This window comes from Fundulus heteroclitus, unplaced genomic scaffold, assembly GCF_011125445.2.
Source record: "Fundulus heteroclitus isolate FHET01 unplaced genomic scaffold, MU-UCD_Fhet_4.1 scaffold_142, whole genome shotgun sequence".
Lineage (NCBI taxonomy): Eukaryota > Metazoa > Chordata > Actinopteri > Cyprinodontiformes > Fundulidae > Fundulus > Fundulus heteroclitus.
Genome location: NW_023396554.1, coordinates 295,905 through 314,637, shown reverse-complemented (window position 1 = coordinate 314,637; position 18,733 = coordinate 295,905). Strand labels below are relative to the sequence as shown.

Below are 18,733 nucleotides of genomic sequence, written 5' to 3'. Positions count from 1 at the left end.
AATCCCAAATAAATTCTTATTTACCCAACATTTTTAACCATAACTGATTTTTTTAAAAGAAAAATAACTCAACTTAAGAGACCTGGGTGATGTTATTAAATACTGACAAAGAATAAACTAAAGTGACCAGCGCTGTTAGAGAAAAACTTGCGTCCCAGAACTTTATATCGCGGATCAAGAGTGGCGAGTAATTGTTTGAAGCCAGGTTTTTCATGTCCATCACTATGAAGCATGTTACTGCATGCGTGATGTCCTTATGCCGCCAGGATGCTTTGTCATTTTATCACAAAGAAGGGAGCCCAGTTTAGCTGCTATACCTGCTTTGTTTTGGAAGAACTTCCAGAAGATTCCTAAGAAGATGACGCGGAGCCGCGCGGGGCTAAAACGGCTCGCACTGCTGCGGGTGTGAGCGACTGAGCGGCTTACGTGATGAAACAAGTTGGTTGCGTTACCAGACTTTGTTTTTACGGTTCCTTGCAAGTTTTACAAATCACTGGTTTATTTCTTTCAGACTGGCGAACTAGTAAAACCCCGTTTTGGGACAATTTCCTCCGCTGCTCCTTGCTGCGACATATTCACATGCTCTGTGTTGTGGTTTGAGAGGGCGGCGCTTTGTGACGGCGTGCCTGGGTCCGCGATTACGATTGGTTGAGAGGAAGCAGTGACTGTAGCATCAACTAGGTTAAAAGGAAGAAAGGAAAACTGTCTGTATAACCAACTTTTATCGATCCTTTTTTTCCCTTATTGTGCCACACGTCTTTCGACTGATATATATTGTTATTAAATTATCGTCCAGCCCTATTTTATATGATGCTGTCATCCTTGGGAGACATTTACAATTTATTCCAGCAATTATTGAGTTAATAAAGCAACACGCGTCAGTCTGATAAACATAAAACAATAAATCAGACTCTTTTTTTAAATTACGCACCAATTCTGTAAATTGGGAAGCTTAAAAGTATAATGTTCTCACCTCAAACAATCTGAAAATGTACTTTTGAAGAACAACAGCAGCAGAAAATGGAGTGTTCAACTTACCACTGTGATCTCTGCGCTGTCTTCTTCTTCTTCTTCTTCTTCTTCTTCTTCTTCTTCTTCTTCTTCTTCTTCTTCTTCTTCTTCTTCTCTTGTTTTTAATGGCGGTTGGAAAACAACTTATAGGTGCATTACCGCCACCTGAAGAGCGCATGCGCGGCTCCTATCTTCGCACTCTGTGCTCCATTAACCAGCCTTGGAAACCGTGACGTCAGACCACTGTTGTGAATTCGTATTCTCAAGCAGCCGCTGCTGTTTGTGTTCATAAAGAGTAAAGCACAAATTTAAACTTGAAATTTGTATTTATTAGTTATTGAAGTTGTAACTATGTAAAATGTATGTTGATACATTTGTCCCCTACATTATGTCCCCTACACAGTAACGTAGGGGACATAATGAAAATAAATGAACACTCCCCTTAATATCAAACAAGTGACGTCCGCGCTACTTCCGGGTTACGCCGGTAGAAAAAAGCAGGACTGTTCTCGCCAAACACCGTGACAAAACGGGTGAATTAGAGCGTGCTTTTAGTTAGTTTATTTTCTAAATGTAAGCAATGCCTACAACTTGTTGTGCTCCCCATTGCACACAGAGGCATCCCAAATAGTTGGATGTGCGTTTCTTTCATTTACCGAAGGACGAAGAAAGACCAAAGAAATGGATATTTTCAATGAAAAGGAACCCAGGCAGACAAATCCCAATCGACTGTGGGAGCCATCATACCCCGACAGAATTTGCAGTCTACACTTCAGCTCTGGTAAATACAACTTAATTTTGCACTAGTCAGTGTTCTGCTTTAATAATTAAAGCCGCAAGCGGCGTCGATCAGCCCTGCAGCCAAGCACCGCTCTGGCCTATAGACCAGTTCACGCGTGACGTCACCGCTACATCCGGGTCCCGCTGTTCGGCAAAAACAGTACTGTTCTCGTCTACTACATGACAAAACGGGTGATTTAGAGCGTACTTTTAGTTAGTTTATTTTTGGAATCTAAACAATGCCTACGACTTGTTGTGCTCCCGGTTGCACACGGAGGCATTCCAAATCGTCGGATGTACGTTTCTTTCGTTTACAAAGAAAGAAATGGATAATTTCAATGAAAAGAGCGCAGGCAGACAATCCCAATGGACTGTGGGAGCCATCATACCACGACAGAATATGCAGTCAACACTTCATCTCCGGTAAATACAACTTAATTCTGCACTAGTCATTGTTCTACCTAAATAGCGGCGGAGGGGAGGTGGCGATTGCTAGACGGGGCCGGGAGAAGCGGAATCGATGCGCTGCAGCAGCAGCACGCCGCATGATTTTAGTTTTCTTCGTGCAATCAGTGTGCACCAGACAGCAGCTGCATTACGCCCCTGTTCACGGCGTAATACTATATATATATATATATATATATATATATATAGTATTACGCCGTGAACAGGGGCGTAATGCAGCTGCTGTCTGGTTAGTTTTGATTCGGCTTTTGTTGCCATTGGTTTTCGGTTTTTCCACCTTGTTTTAGTTTTAGTTAGGGTTTGACTTTATCTATTTTTATTTTCTCCTTCCCCTCACTTCAGCCTTCCCTTCCACTGCAGTTAGTCACACCTGCCAGCCACTAATTAGCCAGACTCATTTCACCTGCCAGCCTCACTACTAAAGCCTCACTCTGCTGTCACTACTTTGCCGGTCCGTCATCATTCTACACCCTCTCCATGCCAGTCCCTCTGTAAGTCTTTATATTCTGCTGCTCGTTCTTGGAGAAGCTTTGCTTTTTGTCCAGGTGTCTCCTGTGGGCTGCTAACCTGACAAGCTACTCTGGAGAAGCTCTGCTCTGTTCCCTGGTGTATCCTGTGAGTTGCTAACCTGACAAGCTGCTCTGGAGAAACTCTGCTCTATGCCCTGTTGTCTGCTATGGAGTGCTAACCTGACAAGCTACTCTGGAAAAGCTCTGCTCTGTTCCTGGTGTATCCTATGAGTTGCTAACCTGACAAGCTGCTCTGGAGAAACTCTGCTCTGTGCCTTGTTGTCTGCTATGGACTGCTAACCTGACTAGCCGCTCTGAGTAAGCTCAGATCTATACCATGCCACCCAGCTTTAACGGACTCTCTCCAGCTCCAGCACTCGTCTGCTCCAGCCCTGTAAAGTCTCAGGTTTTCATCCTCCACAACTCACCTTCTTAAATAAACTCTCTCTAACTGAGCTCAGTTTGTGTGGTCGTGCTTGGGTTCATGAAGATAACTCTTGACACATCTATCTATCTGTCTATCTATCTATCTATCTATCTATCTATCTATCTATCTATCTATATCTATCTCCTGCGTTACCACTCTGCAGCTTTAGTGTGTCCAGTTTTGCAACATGGTGCAGCCTTAGTTTATAGAAGGCAGATACAAGTAGTGAAATCAGCCAGAATACATTTCCATGTAGCACAGGAATGAGACATCTTCTCTGATTCACGTTCACAATAACAGAACTCAATTTTTTTCTGCCACATACAATATGGCGTTGACGTGTGAACATGCACCCTATGACGTGTCTACGTACATGATGTCTGTGCCCTATATGACATTGATTAATATGCATTTTTTTTTTATCCATTTTTTTTATTAATCGAAATTACCGCGTTGTTTTGACAGCCCTAATATATATATATATATATATATATATATGTGTGTGTGTGTGTAGACAGACAGATGCTTTTTCTGTGATATGAAAATTGCATGATCTCATGTTGGTGTGTGAGACATCTTACAATAGCAGAAGAACAGCTGGCAGTACGACAACAGGGCTGGTGACATAACTCATCACTTTACTGAACCAAAGTGGGAAGTCAGAGGCCACCGTATCTGAGATTATGTCATAAATCTTCTCTTGACCACTAAAACACACATATGAACACTTTTACTAGAAGTACATCTTTCAAAGGAGTTTACAAAACATGCACAACCTAAAGATGCAAAAATAATTGTCTTTTAGAACTGTTCAGAACATAGGTATGTGCCGTACATACAAACTTAAATTGTTTTGTTAAATGGGTAACGAAAAACAAACTGAAGAGTCAATTTTGATTACTATATCCTTGCAAACCAAGTCACATTTTTATGTATGGTTTGTGCTACAGAGAGCTAAACTAGTCTAAACTGAGTCATTGTTTCATGAAATAATAGAAATGCGTATTCAAATATTTCCATGTCTTCTTTATTGCTTAGTTTTAATTTTTAACCAATTAATTTTTACTTTTACCTGAAAGGTCCACAGTGCTCAGATGGCCTATATCGCACAATGGCAAAAATGGTGGGGAGCATACACAGGAACAGCATGAAAAGTAGCATGGCCAAGTAGAAGTTATTTGATCTAAAAAAGTAAAACAGTGTCAGCAAGTAGCAGTCTGTGAAATATGTCATCACATTTTTACAAGTGTGTGTGTGTGTGTGTAGGTGTGTGTTCTGACCTGGAAGCTCGGAAAACCTGCTGATGAGGAACATTGCAGGTCAGAACGGCCCAGCTCCTTAGATACATGAGACCAATCAATTTCATTACATTAAAGGCAGGGAGGCATGGAGAGAAAAAGGCTCCCATCCTAATAAAAAGGATAGACACACCATCATAAAAAACATTACGTTTAGAAGTTCATGATTTAACTTCATTATGTTTATAGTAGCAGGGTGACATCTTCAGAAAATAGCTAAAAAATGACCCTGTTCATCCACTTAGATGTAAAAAGGAGGTTTTTATGGGGTAATTTTCCTTTAAACAGATTTACACAGATCACTCAGCAGAACGCTTCTAGCTCTGAGTCCAATTCTTTTTATTGGTGTTAATAATTGTTCAGACTTACCAGATCATTCCTTGGTTGTAAATCAAGTGTAGAACATTTTCAGCTATCTTAAATTCTCCATATTCAGGCTGCAAAAACACATTAAAATGTTATGTCATTGTGTTTCTCTAAACCTTTAAAACTGCTAAATTAATACTTCAATACAGTGAAGAGAGAACTTAAACTACTGTGTGTGAACAAAGTCTGTTTGTGAAGGTAACCAATAGGTTTTAACTGAAAAGGATGCTGACTAAGGTGTTAGCGTAACCAATAAATATAGGCGGGAGCTAAAAACTTTTTCCTGATATGCGTCTCTCACAATAAGCATTTTGAAGATCATAAAAAAATATCGTACTCTTATCTACTCATGCTGCTTGCATGTTGTTTCTTCTATGATTCTTCACTCTTTTACTGTGTGACTTCAACTATTCATTCTAGTTATGGCATTAAAAACTGAAAAACTGTCCAACACAGCCTGTTGTTATCCATTAAGCTATTAGTGCAATTTTTACAGTCAGATAATTTTCGAAGAGAAAATAATATTAACTAAAAGGTATTTAAAAATATAATTTGGATCCATATCCGGTAATCTTCCTGGTCTCCCCTAATCATCTTTTATCTTTGTACCATCATCAACATACTAAAAACGAGTCATAAAAAAATTGCTTCCAGATATTGATAACTGTTTCCACAGTATTGTATACCTTGAAAATGTATTAGTTTTTTTTAAATATAATCTGATATATTACATATATTACTAACTAAGTAAAGATACAGTTATGTTTTGATTAGTTCTCATCCTTCACTGCAATTTTAAGCAACTCCAGACCTGTATGCTTAGCAACACTTCCAATATAAACCCAGACACAAATGTAAAAGAGAACAGAAATGGAGAAATAAACTATTTCAATTTGATTTTCTCTCCTTAACCCTTTAGTTTCATTTGATAACTTTTCAGCACTATTCTCTTCTGTCTAGCTGTAGAAATGAACTGGGTGCAGCAACAAATTTATCTTTTGCATGTTTAACTACTTTTCAAACTTTCTTCACAGCTAATATTTAATACTTATATTTGTTTTCACAGATATGAAAACATTTTTGAAATCATAATACAAATCAACCTATTAGCTTACAGAAAGGATCCTAATGTTTTCTAATGCTGTTATCTTTAAATGTAACTTTAAATGTAATGAAATTTATGAGGTTATTTAGGCCTTAATCTATTCTTCATTTCAGATACACTGTCATACTGTTTTACATACACTATTACAGTCTTGCACTTAAGCTTCTCTCTATGTCCCATTTTCAATAAGATTACTGCTCAGTAAACGTCATGACAAGTGAAAACAAGTCCTGATAACCTCTGAACATCAGATAATGCTAACAGTTTTTCAATTTCGCAATGTAACATGAGAATCAATGCTAAGTTTATGCACACAAGACAGGGATTTGGCTTTGGTTCCATTTTGCTCTCAATAAAGACATTTTAAGTGTAAATATATATATAAGAGGAAATGAAAACAAATTTCTTGTAAATTTGTACAGGTGCTGGTCATACAATCAGAATCAGAACCAGATATACTTTAATAATCCCAGAGGAAAATGATTGCACAGTTAGAACATCATCAAAAAGGTTTTCTTTCTCAGTAATTTTATTCAAAAAGTGAAACTTGTATATCATATTTATTCATTCATTACACACAGACTGATATATTTAAATTTTTTAATTCTTTCAATTGTGATGATTATAACTGACAACTAATGAACCCCAAATTCAGTATCTCAGAAAATTTGAATATTGTGTAAAGATCCATAGTTGAATTGGTGCCTCACTAATCAACTAATTAACTCAAAACACCTCTCAGTCTAGTTCTGTACACTGCACAGTCATAGGGAAGGCTGCTGACTGGACAGCTGTCCAAAAGACGACCATTGACACATTGGACAAGGAGGGCAAGACACAAAATGCCATTGCTAAAGAGGCTGACTGTTCATAGAGCTCTGTGTCCAAGCAGCTTAATAGAGAGGTGAAGGGAAGGAAAAGATGTGGTAAAAAAAGTGTAAAAGCAATAGGATCACCGCATCCTGGAGAGGATTATGAAACAAAATCCATTCAAAAGTGTGGGGGAGATTCAGAGTGGACTGGAGTCAGTGCTTCAAGAACCACCATGCATGGACGTATGCAAGACATGGGTTTCAGCTTTTGCATTCCTTGTGTTAAGCCACTCTTGAACAAGAGACATGGTCAGAAGCGTCTTGCCTGGGCTAAAGACAAAAAGGAGTGGACTGCTGCTGAGTGGTCCAAAGTCATCTTCTCTGATGAAAGTAAATATTTCATTTTCTTTGGAAATCAAGGTCCTGGAGTGTGGAGGAAGAAAAGAGAGGCACAGAATCCACATTGCTTTAGGTCCAGTGTGAAGTTTCCAGTCAGTGATGGTTTGGGGTGTCATGTCAGCTGCTGGTGTTGGTCCATGTGTTTTCCGAGGTCCAAAGTCAACGCAGCCATTTACCAGGAAGTTTAGAGTAATTCATGCTCTCTGCTGCTGACCAACTTTATGGAGATGCAGATTTCATTTTCCAACAGGACTTGGCACCTGCACACAGTGCAAAAGCTACAAGTACCTGGTTTAAGGACCACAGTATCCCTGATCTCTATTGGCCAGCAAACTTGCCTGACCTTAACCCCATAGAAAGTCTATGGAGCATTGTGAAGAGGCAGATGTGACATGCCAGACCTAACAATGCAGAAGAGCTGAAGATCACTATAAGAGCAACCTGGGCTCTCATAATACCTGAGAAGTGCCACAGACTGATCGACTCCATACCACGCCGCATTGCTGCAATAACCCAGGGAAAACAAGCCCCAACTAAGTATTGAGTGCTGTACATGTTCATACTTTTCATGTTCATACTTTTCAGTTAACCAACATTTCTGGAAGTCCTTTTTTTGTGTTGGTCTTAAGGAATATTCAAATTTTCTGAGATACCTAATTTGGGGTTTACATTAGTTGTCAGTTATAATCATCAAAATTAAAAGAAATAAGCACTTGGAATATATCAGTCTGTGTGTAATAAATTAATATAATATACAAGTTTCACTTTTTGAATGGAATTACTGAAAAACTTTTTCATAACATTCTAATTATATGACCAGCACCTGTATATTTACAATGTTTTTAAAAAAGAAGAACACATGCTTGTATTGGTTCAACTATGGATGGTATCGATAGGCACTTTGACTGTTAAGTGTTTATCAGATGTAAAAACCTGGAGGAAGCACCTGTCTCAGTGGTGGCTGGTTTTTGAGTTAACCTCGTGGTACAAGTCTAAACAGTTTGCATGTAGGATGTGTGGGTTCTGTAGAGAGATTAGCTGCCCTTTTACTGGCCTTTTCAAATGGAGAGAAGGTTAGCTTTGATTATACTCTGTATGAAACTTATTGTTCTTTGCAGGTTGAACCTGTCCTGTTTTGTGGTTGAGCCAAACCACCTAGTGATGGATGTGAAGATGACCAGCATCTCCCATGTAAAATTACATTTCTTGATATGCAGCACTATGTACAGGATCTTCTGGGCGTTCTTCTGTACAGAGTCTATGGATGAGGACCATCTCAGATTTTGAGATGTTAAGAGGGTTAAGCTGCAGGTGGTTCTGGCAGCACCAGTGGACCAGCCGATCTGCCTCCCGTCTGTATGCAGACATCCAGACAGGAGGCAGTATACTGGATCAGTCCAATAACAGGGGTATCATCTATAAACTTCAGTGCCCATATTCACAAAGACTCCTAAGACTAAAAGCCTGTGGGGTCTCTGCATTTGGGGCCAGTGGGGCCTTGGCCCCACCAGATGTCGCTGTGGAGCTCTATGTTCTATAATCAGTGGGGCATGACCTTTCTATATTCGCTTACACATAAAATTGTGATAAACATTTGTGTCTATATGTCCAAGTCTACCAGAAAACTGACAAGCTCAGTAGGCTAAATCCTCTTGAGGCTCATTCATATTGAGGCCAGTCCACTAAATGTTTGTTTAAATAATTGACTAACCCTAACCCTAACCCTGAAATCACAGTGCGCATGCCCAACATGCTCTCAATAGACAGTTGTCCAGTCCAAATTCTTGAATTGCACATGTTACACTTACGTTCTGCTGGATAGTGTGTGACCATCTAGGCAAGGAGAGGCAAATTTATTTGTATAGCACATTTCAATAAAATGACAATATAAAGTGCTTTACATGATTAAAACATTGGAACATAAAAATAGAATAAAAGCAACTAAAAAACAGTTGGAATAAAATTTAGGAAAACTTAAACAAAATAAAACATACAGAAATCTAAATTAAACTAGCATTGGTTATCCTTGCTAGTTCATTAAAGGATTGAAGTGAATCTTTTTTGTTCAATAAGTGAACGATATGAGTGAGCCATCATTTATACTTTCATGTATAAAAATGAAATCACATTTAGCTTATATAAAATTGATTTTCAAGTGTGTTGGTTTATGCTCATTTATCTGTTTAATTTAACATTAATCAAAGTCAGGTTGCATGCATCACAACAAAATTGTTGCTGCTAATAGGCGTTGAGTCTTTGTGTCCCACTTAACTTATGTCTGCTAAAAGGTCTTAGTGATGTCATTTTAGGAAAAATCTTAGAATTTCTCAAATTCTAAGATTTTACTTAGAATTTTATTTTGACAAGATAAAAGTTATTCTCAAATCATATTAGGCCTTCAGAGAGCTCCTAAAGTAAACAAATGTTAGGAGTAGTGAGGAGGACTTTTAGCAAGCCTAAGCCTGTCTTAAGCAGGGAAGGTGGTGGAAACAGAGAGTGCTGTCTGGCTGATACACCACCTAAACAGTGGAGGAATTAGGACATAAACTTCTAAAACAATCACACAACTATTAATATGTAGATATAATAAACTTTATCATCGCTATTGGGAGAAATTAATTAGTTTCAGAAGCCAGAAAGGGTTAATGGCAGGTCTACCTACTGTAATTATATTGAGGATAAATAAATAATGCGTAAAATGTTGAATAATCGCAAATAAAAAGTGGAGAAATTTACAAGAAATATATAATAAAGAGATGAGAAAGTGTTTTCCTTATTGCATAATGTCAGAAGCCTAAAATATAATCTAGTTCACTTGTGTAATGCTATCTACATTATGTGTAAAAGAACCAAGAAGCACAGAGAAAAAAGTGCATTGATCTGTGGTAATACGTTTCAAAGTCCGTTTATTTGCGTCGTGATCCAGGGACGAATGTAATTTTTCAACACTCACCTATTCTCCTCCCAGAGCTGACCAGACAGATACATTGCTGTTTGTTGTTTTGTTCCCATATTTTTTTCTCCATTTCATGTCAGTCATTTTGCCAAATACAACCACTTTATACAAGTAGGCAATCCCAGTAAAATGCTGACAGGTGAGTGTGCATTAATATCAAATAGATCAAGTCATAAAATGACTGGTGACTAAACATAACAAAAAGCAAATCAAAATAATGAGGATGTGACTAAGGTGTGTTCAACCATTTTGATGTGTGACAGTCAACACATTTTGCTGATGTTCATCTTAATCCTGTCCAATTGGTGAATTTCTCTCCTTTGATCACTGGCAGCCCATTTGTGTGTTTTTTCTTGTACTATCAACCAATCACGGCTGTTAAAGGCATACTATGCAACATTTTTCAGTTAATTAATGTGCTCCATACCGTTTTGGATGATTAAATTAGTCATTTCAGGTCGAACAAAGGTTTTCTCGGCCGCCCTGGTGGTCTGTGGGGGAAATACCGCACTTGCTCTCTGCAAGAGCTCTCGGCCCGCACACACAGGTTCAGAACTCTTGTGCAAGACCGCGAGAGTTGGTCTTGCTTTACGGCGAGAACTCCATGTGTTTTTGCCCTGCTATTCACTATATGCACGCGCGAAAGCAACAACAACGAACCGCGTGTTAACATCAAATAAACATGCAAGCATATTGAGTTTTTTTATTATTATTATTATATATATTTATTTATTTTTTATTTATTTTTTTAATGGTGACGAGACGCTACCGCGGCGGCCGCCTCACCGTGGCGGTAGCGTCTCGCCAACATTAAAAAAAAATAAAAATAATAATAATAATAATAAGATAGCGCTGTGGAAAGCCTGATGTTTATACTTTCACTGTTAGTCATTGTTTGTACTGCCGTTTTTTCGACTTTTCGTTGCGTTTGCCTGTCTGCTAAGCTCAAAACAACCGCGCCTGGCTTGACGGAGAAACCAGAACAGCTGAGCATCTTTATGACAGTACGCTTTTACTTTCGCCCTCTGGGGGGAGCCTTGCTGGAAAATCAACCCCGGTTGCATAGTATACCTTTAAAAGGCAGCATCACACCTAGCAAGGCTCAACCACACCTCCTCACTAAGATAAAAATATCTGTAATTTTCTTACTCAAAATTGCTTTCAGCAGCACCTGAATTGTTCTTAAGCTAAGACTCTTGGGTCAGAATTTTTAGGCTACCATAGGAGCTCTCTGAAAGGACTCTGAAAATCTTTGTCAAAATGGGCACAGGAGTTTCTAAGATGGGATAGCTGAAATTCAGTAATTTGTGTACAGAGACAAGACTGTTTTTCTCTCTGCCTCTTCCCTTGCTTGAGTGGTTTTTCCTCTGCTAACCTGTTTTCTTGCATTCTTTTGCTCTTAACTTTTTATCTCTAAGGCAAAACTGTAGAACTGTTGGACTAAACTATTAAATCGCAGACTCTCAAGGATTTATTTATTTTATTTTTTCCAAATGTGGACTGCTTTACTTTTTTATGTTATTTAAATCGAATCTGTGAAAACGACTAGCCGATATCAGCTAATCCACACACGATGCCTCTTTCTACCACAGAGGAGGTAGACGAATTTCTAAGAGAAAAGGCTATTGAAAAAGAAGAATTTGGACAAGCTACTACTGCAGAACTACAGGCGCATCTTAAGCTTCCCCTTTATCAGTAAAATTATAATATGTATTATGGGACCCGAGTGCAGCATTGAACACTGTTGATCACTCCATTGTATTAGAGCGCCTGGGAAACTGAATCGGCTTTTCTGGTGTAACACTTGACTGGTTTATATCCTACTTGAAGGACAGGGCCCTTTTGTGTCAGTAGATAACTTTACATCAGAGAGCACAAAAATGCAGGGTTCCCCAAGGGTCCATCTTGGGTCCGCTCCTATTCAATATCTATATCCTCCCTCTAGCTCAAATAATTAAAAAACAACAACATAAGCTACCATAACTATGTATACGACACAAAGTGCTACATCACAATGTCATCAGGAGACCAGAAAAAAAGTAAATAATCAAATCAAATTTAGGCACATCTATCAATGCATAGATGTGCCAAAATTTCTTCCTTTGAATAAAAAAAACTGAAGTAATAATTTTTGGACTAACAGAGGAACGATCAAGAGTTAGCACACAGCTTCAGATACCTCAGTTTGTAACCACTGACCAGCCCAAAATCTGGGTGTGGTGATAGACTCTGACCTGTAACGTCATAGGCATCTTATGTCAATTATGAAGTGTACCTTTAATCACCGGAAGGACATTTCCAGGATTAGAGGACTAATGTTTCAGCGGGATTTTGAAAACTAATCAATGAGTTCATCTGTAAACTGATTACTGGAACGAAACGGTGGCTTCACAGGTCTGCCGAAAGGTAAGGTAAATTTATTTATACAGCACTTTTCATTAACAAGACGATTCTTGTTTGTCTTGTTCTCGTGCTATACATGAACAGAAAAACATTACACGTACATAGGAAAAAAGGAATAAGCTAAATAAATCCTTGACTAGAATTCTTTTATACATTAACAAACATACAGAAAGACTATCGTTTCAGTTAATAATAAGAAATAAGCTAAACATGTTCTTGGGGATCGCTGAGCTAAAGTAATTTTGTACAACTTTTCTAAAGTTACAAATAGAGTACCTTCTTTTGTTTCATTGTTTCACTGGAATGAGCTTCATCACTAAAAATTCAAAAATAAATTCATTTTATTCATACATTCCTCAAAGCTACAACATAAGGTCTCTGATCTGACCTTTCTAAACCACAGCTAAAATGGGAGATTTGTTTCATTTCAGGATAAGGTTTCACTGGAATGAGCTTCATCACTAAAATTCTAAGAAAGCTACAGCTTGAGATCTCTGATCTGACTTTTCTGACACTACAGCTAAAACAGAAAGCAGATACTAAGGGAAGAAAGCACAGTAGAGGTGGTGTGTGCCTGTGTGTTTTATTGTAATCGTGTGTGTGTGTGTGTGTGTGTGTGTGTTTGCCTGTGAATTGTCTCAGATAGCACTTGCAGCCATTAGTCTTTGATAGTGATGGAACGTTATCAGGCAGTTTGGTGCGCTCTGTTCAAGTTCACAAATGTCAGAGCATCTTGTATACATAACATCCAGGAGAAATTAAGATTTGAGGGGAGCCAGTTTAGATAGCGGGCTGCACAGTGGCGCAGTGGGTAGCGCTGTTGCCTTGCAGCAAGAAGGTCCTGGGTACACCCCTGGGTCTTTCTGCATGGAGTTTGCATGTTCTCCCTGTGCATGTGTGGGTTCTCTCCGGGTACTCCGGTTTCCTCCCACAGTCCAAAAACATGACTGTTAGGTTAATTGGCTTCTCCAAATTGTCCTTAGGTGTGAATGGTTGTTTGTCCTGTTTGTCTCTCTGTGTTGCCCTGCGACAGACTGGCGACCTGTCCAGGGTGTACCCCGCCTTTCGCCCAGTGAACGCTGGAGATAGGCACCCGCGACCCCATGAGGGATTAAGCGGTTTGGAAATGGATGGAGTTTGGATAGCACTATTTGTTTTGTACAGCCAGACTCTTATTTTTCTGTCTGTCTTAAAGTCTCAGTGGTGCATCTCAATGGCGATTACAAAACAGCCAAAATTGTGGTAATTCTGCCAGGGTCCAGCTTCCAGCTTTCTCCAAAGTCATTCCCATTTTGCCAGCAAGTTCAGAAACCACAGCTTGCCTGCAGTTCTGCTTACATAGCATTTCATTCTGTTTGCTGGTAGTGGCCATATCCCTCACATAATTCAGGCAGCCTTGACATGGCAGCTGCCAACGTTTTCACAATTTCTCGATACTCCAGGTAACTGCCATCTCCAAAAAGCAGAAATCCTGCTATCATAAATCAGATTTTTAACACATTTTCAACATCCTCCACAGACAAAATGGACAGACACACGATCTTCCTCCCACCATGTGTCCAGTTGCACATGTCCCGTCTGGCACAAGGGCACTGCCATTGCCCAGTCTTCTGGTTGAGAAAATTTTATTAATTGTGTTGTGAGTCCAGCTGACCAGATCCACAATTTATAGTTTGGAAGATATGTAAAAAGACTAATCAGTTCAGTCCACTTCCAGTCATCACCCTTCCATAGATCAGCTCCACCCATTGCAGTTAATTAGTTTTCAACTCTGGTCACCTGTTCATTCACCTACTTATACATGCCTCAGCCTACTCTTCTTTGCCAGATTATTCTGAGCCTCCGGTGAGTCTAATCCAGCGTTTTCTGTCTGCCTGCCTGCCTGTGATCTTACCTGGTTTTATCTCATGATTGTCTAGGCCTGACTGATCCCTCTCATACATGATTACCTGCTCGTGACCTGACCCGTTTTCTGTCTCTGGATTCTCTGAGCCTGCCTTGTCCTTGTTGATCCTGTTCTGTCTGGCTGTTACCGAACCTGTATCTGTGCCCTGACTCTGCCCTCAGATTCTGATTAGGACTGTGTTGGATTTCTGATCACCCGGCTCTGACTCTGGACTTGCTCTCGGTTTTTTGACACTGGTAATCCCCTCTGATCCTCCTGCCTAACTCCGACATCCCGTTTTTGGCTCTGTGCTTAGCTTCTTTCTTCACATTACCTCCAAAATAAATTGCCTTTTACGAAACCTGATGTCTTACTGAATACTGGGTCCTCAGTTTCTGTTCCTGACACTTAATAGCTTAGCACCCAAATACATGATAGACTTGCTGTCAGTGTATCGACCTTTCAGACCACTCCGGTCATCTGGCTCAAGTCTACTCTGCATACTCTACTCTGCATACTCAGAACAAGAGCAAACATATGTATGCAGCATTTAGTTCTTATCCTACACTTACCTAACCTGACAACAGCCAGCTGCATGTCTCGCTCCGCCTAGCTCCACTCACATACATCTGGGACACCGCCATAGGAATTGCCTTTACTGAAGGCTGGGCCTTATCTAAACTCCTTGCATATGATTGGATAAGCCACTTGTCTGTCATCTTTATCGACGTGCTATTTCAACCACTCACACCGAAGCTAACCCGTGACGCTGATGAGACCGACGCAGGAAAAAAAAAACATTTTTTTTGTTTTTTTTTATACGTTTGTGGCTCTAGTGCAGGGTTTCCCGCAGCGCTATCTTGGCGAGGCGGCCGCGGAAAACGTGTCGTCCACCCCCCCCCACTCCGCGAGCCGGTCCGCGGAGAAAAAGTCGTACACCCCCCCCCCCCCCCCGCTCCGCGAGTCGGTCCGCCTCGCATAAGCAAATTCCTGCGGGAGACACTGTAGTGGCAAGCGTTTTATTGACAGTGAGCTGACAGGAAGAGGGGGGAAGACAGGCGGCAAAGCGCCGCGGGTCGGAGTCGATCCCGGGCCGACCGCGTCGAGGACTAAAGGCCTCCCAATACGGTTCGCGCTAACCGCTAACCGCTCCGGGGCGCGTCCGCGTTGCGCGTCCGCGTACGCGCCCGCGTACGCGCCCCGGAAAGCAAAACTTGCCAAATCCGGTCGGGAGAAGGGCGAAAACATGGTTTCCACCAACAAAAGCCTTCAGAGCCGTTCACTGATGTTCTTTTAATGAAACGATATCAGATAGATTGGACAACAAGAAATAGCAGCATCAATGCTAACGCTTGCTTCCTCGATGCGAGCCGCCATTGTTGTTGGAATCTCACGGTGGCTTCTCCACTACGTCACATCCATGAAACACCCGCCCTGCGTCCTGATTGGCCAGACCAAAAATTTGGTTGGGGAAATCACTTTCAAGGAGCAATGTCTCAGATGTATGTGAGTGGAGCTAGGCGGAGCGAGACTTGCAGCTGGCTGTTGTCAGGTTAACACTTACCTGGAACAAATTCCCAGAAGACTGTAAATGTGTAAATGCCCTTTATATCAAGGTTAAAACCTATTTGTTTAGAATTGTCTTTGAATTGTAATGTTTTATTTAAACTGTTTTAGTTAACTGAATCATCATTAGATTAAGTTTACAGTCCAACTTGTCTTGACCTGTCACTATTATTCCACTGCAATGTACCTTCCTCTGTTTTTTATGTTCTGTTCATGTTTAACACATTGAATCATCTTGCTACTGAAATGTGCTGTACAAATAAACTTACCTTGCCCTGTGGTGTACTGGTGGTTCTTGTGCGGGAGAAGATTCTCCCAAGTCTCACCAGCTGCTGCCGGTGAGTCAAAACGCTGTTGATCCACTGACAGCTATTGGCAGATACTGTGAGCTGGGTGAGCTTCTGGTGGATGATGCTGGGTTGATGGTGTTGAAGGCACATCTGAAGCCCACAAAACAAGATTGTGGTGTGCGTCACTGGGTGGTCAAGGTGATTCAGGATTTAGTGTAGTCCCAAGATGACTGCCTCACATGTCAGCCTGTTTGACCAGTAAGACAACTGCACAGACTCTAGCAGGTGGCCTTTGGTCTATCATTGTAGTCATTGAACCCAGTGATGGTAATTTTCTTAGGGATCTAAATTATAGTGGAGCATTTGAAGAACGAGTGAACCTCACACATATGAGTGAAGATAGGAGCCAGTTGGTCAGCACAGGCTCTCAGGCAAGAGGGAGAGACATTGAAATGACCAGGAAAGTTCAAGACCTTACAAAGAGTCTGCTTACACCTTCCTCAGAGATCTTTCAGGTATGGGATTTGAGGGGAGGAGGGTGGTTGGTCCACAGGGAGCTTTTGTGCAAGAGTGAAATATGGACAGGTTGGAGGGACTTTGGTGTAGCTACTTTTCAAATCAGCAGTAGAAGCTGTTCAGGTTGTCTGTAAGATGAGGATTTTACTCAGAGTGTGGGGATGAGCTCTTGTAGGCAGTAATATGTTTAGACAATTGCAAACTGTAAATGGGTCATTAGCTGAGAGGTTGCTGGCAGTTGCTCACCTGAGCTTCTCTTGACTGCCTTGATCTTCTTGGTCTGTTTGTTCCTGGCCTGTTGTACTCATAGGGCTGTGTGCAAACTAGTTGTGTTAGAGGGTGTGTCGATGGAGCAGGGTGCGTTTCAGGGTGTGTCGATAGAGTGCGGAGCTGCAGCTGTACCTCGTTTACACCAATCAGGAGGAGTTTTAGAGGAACTGAGAACTCAGAGGGAGACACCAGAACATTACCACTCATAGTGTGGTAACCATGGAAGAACATCCAAGATCCTCTGATCAAATGTGGACCTGGGATATCACCTATAAAGCTAGCGTACACACAAAACGGGGGCTAAATCTTGCATATGTCATTTTCCATGCAAAGGCAGTGATACAGAAGAACTAGATGTGAAAACTTGAGGGGCTCTTCATCCTCCTACTCAGCAATCTGAATGCACTCCTCCTCCAAGACAAGATGAATTTCAACACAAAGTATGTGTTGAAAGACAGTAATAAGATTAACTTTTTAACAAGTTATTTTAATGTGGACAACATAAGTGCTTATCTTCTCAGTTTCTTTGTTCTTTTCCCTGTGGTTACTATTAGTTCCCATGAAATAACATTGATCAGCTGGCTCATTTAAATAAACATTGCCATTCGTAAGGTGCATTACATTGACCATTTATGGTTGAATGCAGGGGTGTAGAAGGCAGAATGTGAGGCAGAACCTTGTATACAAACATTCAGATGCAGCTGTAATTTATAAAGGGAAATTGCTTTCTGGTGTGCATGCACATGATTTTATAAATCATGATTACTTTGGTTTATGCCATTTCTGCTTTTGGACATATGCAAACTTTTAGTATAGATCATACACAGTGTTTTATAAATGATATTCCTTGTCTGTTGTTTGAATTAACCAGAGAAACCTCCCTGAAGTAGCCTCCCTGCTGGTCCCTTGCCCCTCACTGAGAAGACAGTCCAGCTGCTCATCCATTACTCACCTGTCTGTCTTCTATCACTCGTCTCCATTGTTTGCTAACCTTTCAAGCTATTGCGGAGCAGACTTACAGCCAAGCCACCATACATAGCCATCTGCCGCATTTCAGCCTCTGTGAGTTACTCGTACAACCCTTGAACATCCAACTAAACCATCTCCTTTCTGAATTATTGCTGATGCTCACCAGCTTCAACTTCCTTTGCACTAGTTCAGATGGAATGCTTTCAAAATAGATTGTTCTGGCCAACCTGACTCTTTGGCACAACTACAAACAGCGCTGTTCTTAACAAGGCATCTTGCTAGGACATCATGATTCTATTCTTCAATCCCTAGTCCACCAGCAAACAGTTATGATGCAATTTTTGACTCAGATTTCTCAATGGTTAAATGATCTGCAGAACACTTTACACCCTCCTCCTCAGTTGGATAACTCCTTGTCTGCTTTATCCATAGCTCACCCTTTTGCACCTTCATGATCTGATCTCTCGTTTTTTTGGGATGTTGTTTCATCACCCCGGAGCCCTTCTGCAGGGCATCCTGGTCTCCCACCCATTGTTTCTGGGATGATCCAGCTAAGATCTTGTACTTCATTGGCTTGGCAATGGATAAAGTGTTAAGACGGGCAGAGGCAAGCATTGATGAAACTACCTCTTTTGAGGAGATACTGGACCAATGCAAACAAGCTTATTCTTACAAGAGGAAACTGCTAACCTTGGCTGCAAGATGA

At 40.6% G+C, this 18,733-nt stretch overlaps 1 protein-coding gene across 2 annotated transcripts in view; it reads right to left on the bottom strand.

Annotated features, from left to right (window-relative positions):
* The window catches only part of LOC105921439 (transmembrane channel-like protein 3), a 141,279-nt gene that overhangs the window by 11,703 nt on the left and 110,843 nt on the right, over window positions 1-18,733 (bottom strand). Inside the window, exons 15-18 of one of the 2 annotated variants that reach the window (XM_036129149.1) lie at window positions 4,860-4,927; window positions 4,473-4,529; window positions 4,265-4,375; window positions 3,774-3,899 (exon numbers count right to left, since the gene is read on the bottom strand). In XM_036129149.1, the coding sequence (XP_035985042.1) occupies window positions 3,774-3,899; window positions 4,265-4,375; window positions 4,473-4,529; window positions 4,860-4,927 (362 nt within the window). Of the gene's footprint in view, window positions 1-3,773; window positions 3,900-4,264; window positions 4,376-4,472; window positions 4,602-4,859; window positions 4,928-18,733 lie in introns of both variants that reach the window. The other variant, XM_036129150.1, reaches the window with a different exon arrangement.